Source organism: Trichechus manatus, unplaced genomic scaffold (assembly GCF_000243295.1).
Source record: "Trichechus manatus latirostris isolate Lorelei unplaced genomic scaffold, TriManLat1.0 scaffold00040, whole genome shotgun sequence".
Taxonomy (NCBI): Eukaryota; Metazoa; Chordata; class Mammalia; order Sirenia; family Trichechidae; genus Trichechus; species Trichechus manatus.
Window position 1 is genome coordinate 13,374,976 of NW_004443976.1, and position 2,024 is coordinate 13,376,999.

The 2,024-nt window shown below is 40.8% G+C and overlaps 1 protein-coding gene across 1 annotated transcript in view; it reads right to left on the minus strand.

Annotated features, from left to right (window-relative positions):
* Window positions 1-587: 587 nt before the first annotated feature.
* The window catches only part of ZNF232 (zinc finger protein 232), an 11,397-nt gene continuing 9,960 nt past the window's right edge, over window positions 588-2,024 (minus strand). The window contains 1 exon segment of the mRNA XM_004376230.2: window positions 588-1,262. Coding sequence (XP_004376287.1) covers window positions 588-1,262 — 675 coding nt within the window.

The window sequence follows — 2,024 nt, forward strand, 5'->3', positions numbered from 1 at the left end:
AGGCAGATATTTATAGGTATGAAAAGGGCCAGGACCAAAGATCCATCCATAATAAGTAATAATAGCTACCTCTGCTTGAGCAGCCGCTCTGTGCCAGGTCCAGAACTCTAATGAGGTGGACACTACTATTCCTTATCTTATCAGTGGGGAAACCAAGCAGCTCAAATCTTGCCCAAGGTCATTCTAGAAAGAATCAAGATTGGCTGTTATTTATAGCCATTTATTGATAAACCAGTTGTCATCGAGTTGATTCCAATTTATGGTGACCCCATGTGTTTCAGAGTAGAACTGTGCATAGGATTTTCAATGGCTGTGACCTTTCAGAAGTAGATTGATTGTAAGGCCTTTCTTCTGAGACATCTCTGGGTGGATTTGAATTGCCAAATTTTTGGTTAGTAGCCAAGTGCTTAACCGTTTGTGCCACCCAGGGACTCCACAAAGTCACTGATACAACCACCTTAATAAAAGGACATGGAGTAAGTGATGACTGACAGGTGAGACTAGGTAAGCAGCTTTTTCTAAATCAAGAAAGGCACAAGAAAAACTTAAGGTGTTATAACTTTTAAGAGATCTAGTCTTAAAACAGATTAGACAAAAAGTACAGTCAGCCTGGAAACTTTCTCATCTTCATTACACTGGGATGGCTCTTCTCTGGTATGAACTCTCTGACGTCTAATAGGCTCTGCTGAACTCCATCTGTAGGCTTTCCCACATTCTTTACATGTAAAAGGTTTCTCTCCACTGTGAATTCTCAGATGCTGACTTAGGTATGGGCCCTAACTGAAGGCCTTCTCACACTCACTATACTCATAAGGCTTCTGTCCTGAACAAATTCTCTGATGCTGAACAAGATAAGCACTCCACCTGAAGGACTTTCCACATTCATGACATTTGTAGGGTGTCTGTCCAGTATGAATTCTCTGGTGTATGGTAGGATGTGAATTATAAATGAAGGTTTTATCACATTCACTACATTCGTGGTCTTTCTTCCCTATGGGAGTTTTCTTACGGATGACACTCATCTTCCTGAAACTTTTCCCCTGGGCAAGGGATTTCCTCAGTCTCTTCCCTTCAGGGTTTCCCTGTTGCTGCTGTAAGGTACCCTCAACTTCAGAAGCAGCTTCAAATGTGGAGGTGCCAGCAGCAAGTTTTTCTGGGAATACCTGTGATTCCACCTCAGCAAAGGGTTGTTCTAGCAATGATCCTTTGTCCTTGGGCTCTGGGTCATCATCTGCAACAGCTGACAGAAAATATAAATATACCTGTTGTGGGTGTATGGAGAAATGACACTTTGATTCAGATTTACACTTCTGGCAAGAAAATAAAAGCTTAAAAGATATTCAATATACATATGACAAAGTCTGGAAGGATATTTACTCAAATATTAACAGTGGTTATCTCTTGGTGATGGGAGGGTACAGGGGAGAGAGTTTCTTCTCTCTTTTTAAAGATTTCTTTTACTTATCTGTTTTGCTTGCTTGCTTGTTTGTTTTTCCCCTAAAGGAACACTACAAAAAAGTTATTTGAAAAATAAAATAAGTTTTAAAGCAGGATATTCTTTTTAGGATTTACTCTTTCAAAATAAGGAAAAAAGTCATATCCTCAAGGAATTTTGGAGTGGTCAACAGATGTTGTGAGGGAAGGGAAAAACAAGAAAGATGAATCATTAGGGTCAAGGAAAGGGTGTTTCTAAAGACAGAAAGAGTCTTCCCTACCTGGCTCTGTAACCCTCACCATTTTCCTGCCCCATAAATCCAGAGCCACTGAACAGGATCCCCAACAGCTCTCTTCTATCACAGCGTGGATTGCCAGTTCCCTGCCTTCTATCTTCATGGTGCCCTGTAGCTTTCCTGCCAATCTGCTCCCTAAAAAGGAGGAATAGAGTACTTGGACTTTTTTTGATTTTTTTTTTTTAAAAAAAAACAGCATGGGGACTCCAGCAAGATGGCGGTCTAGGCAGAAGCACCACGCCGTCCCTCCACAACAAAGATCCGAAAAACTAAGCCAAACAGAGAATCAACAAT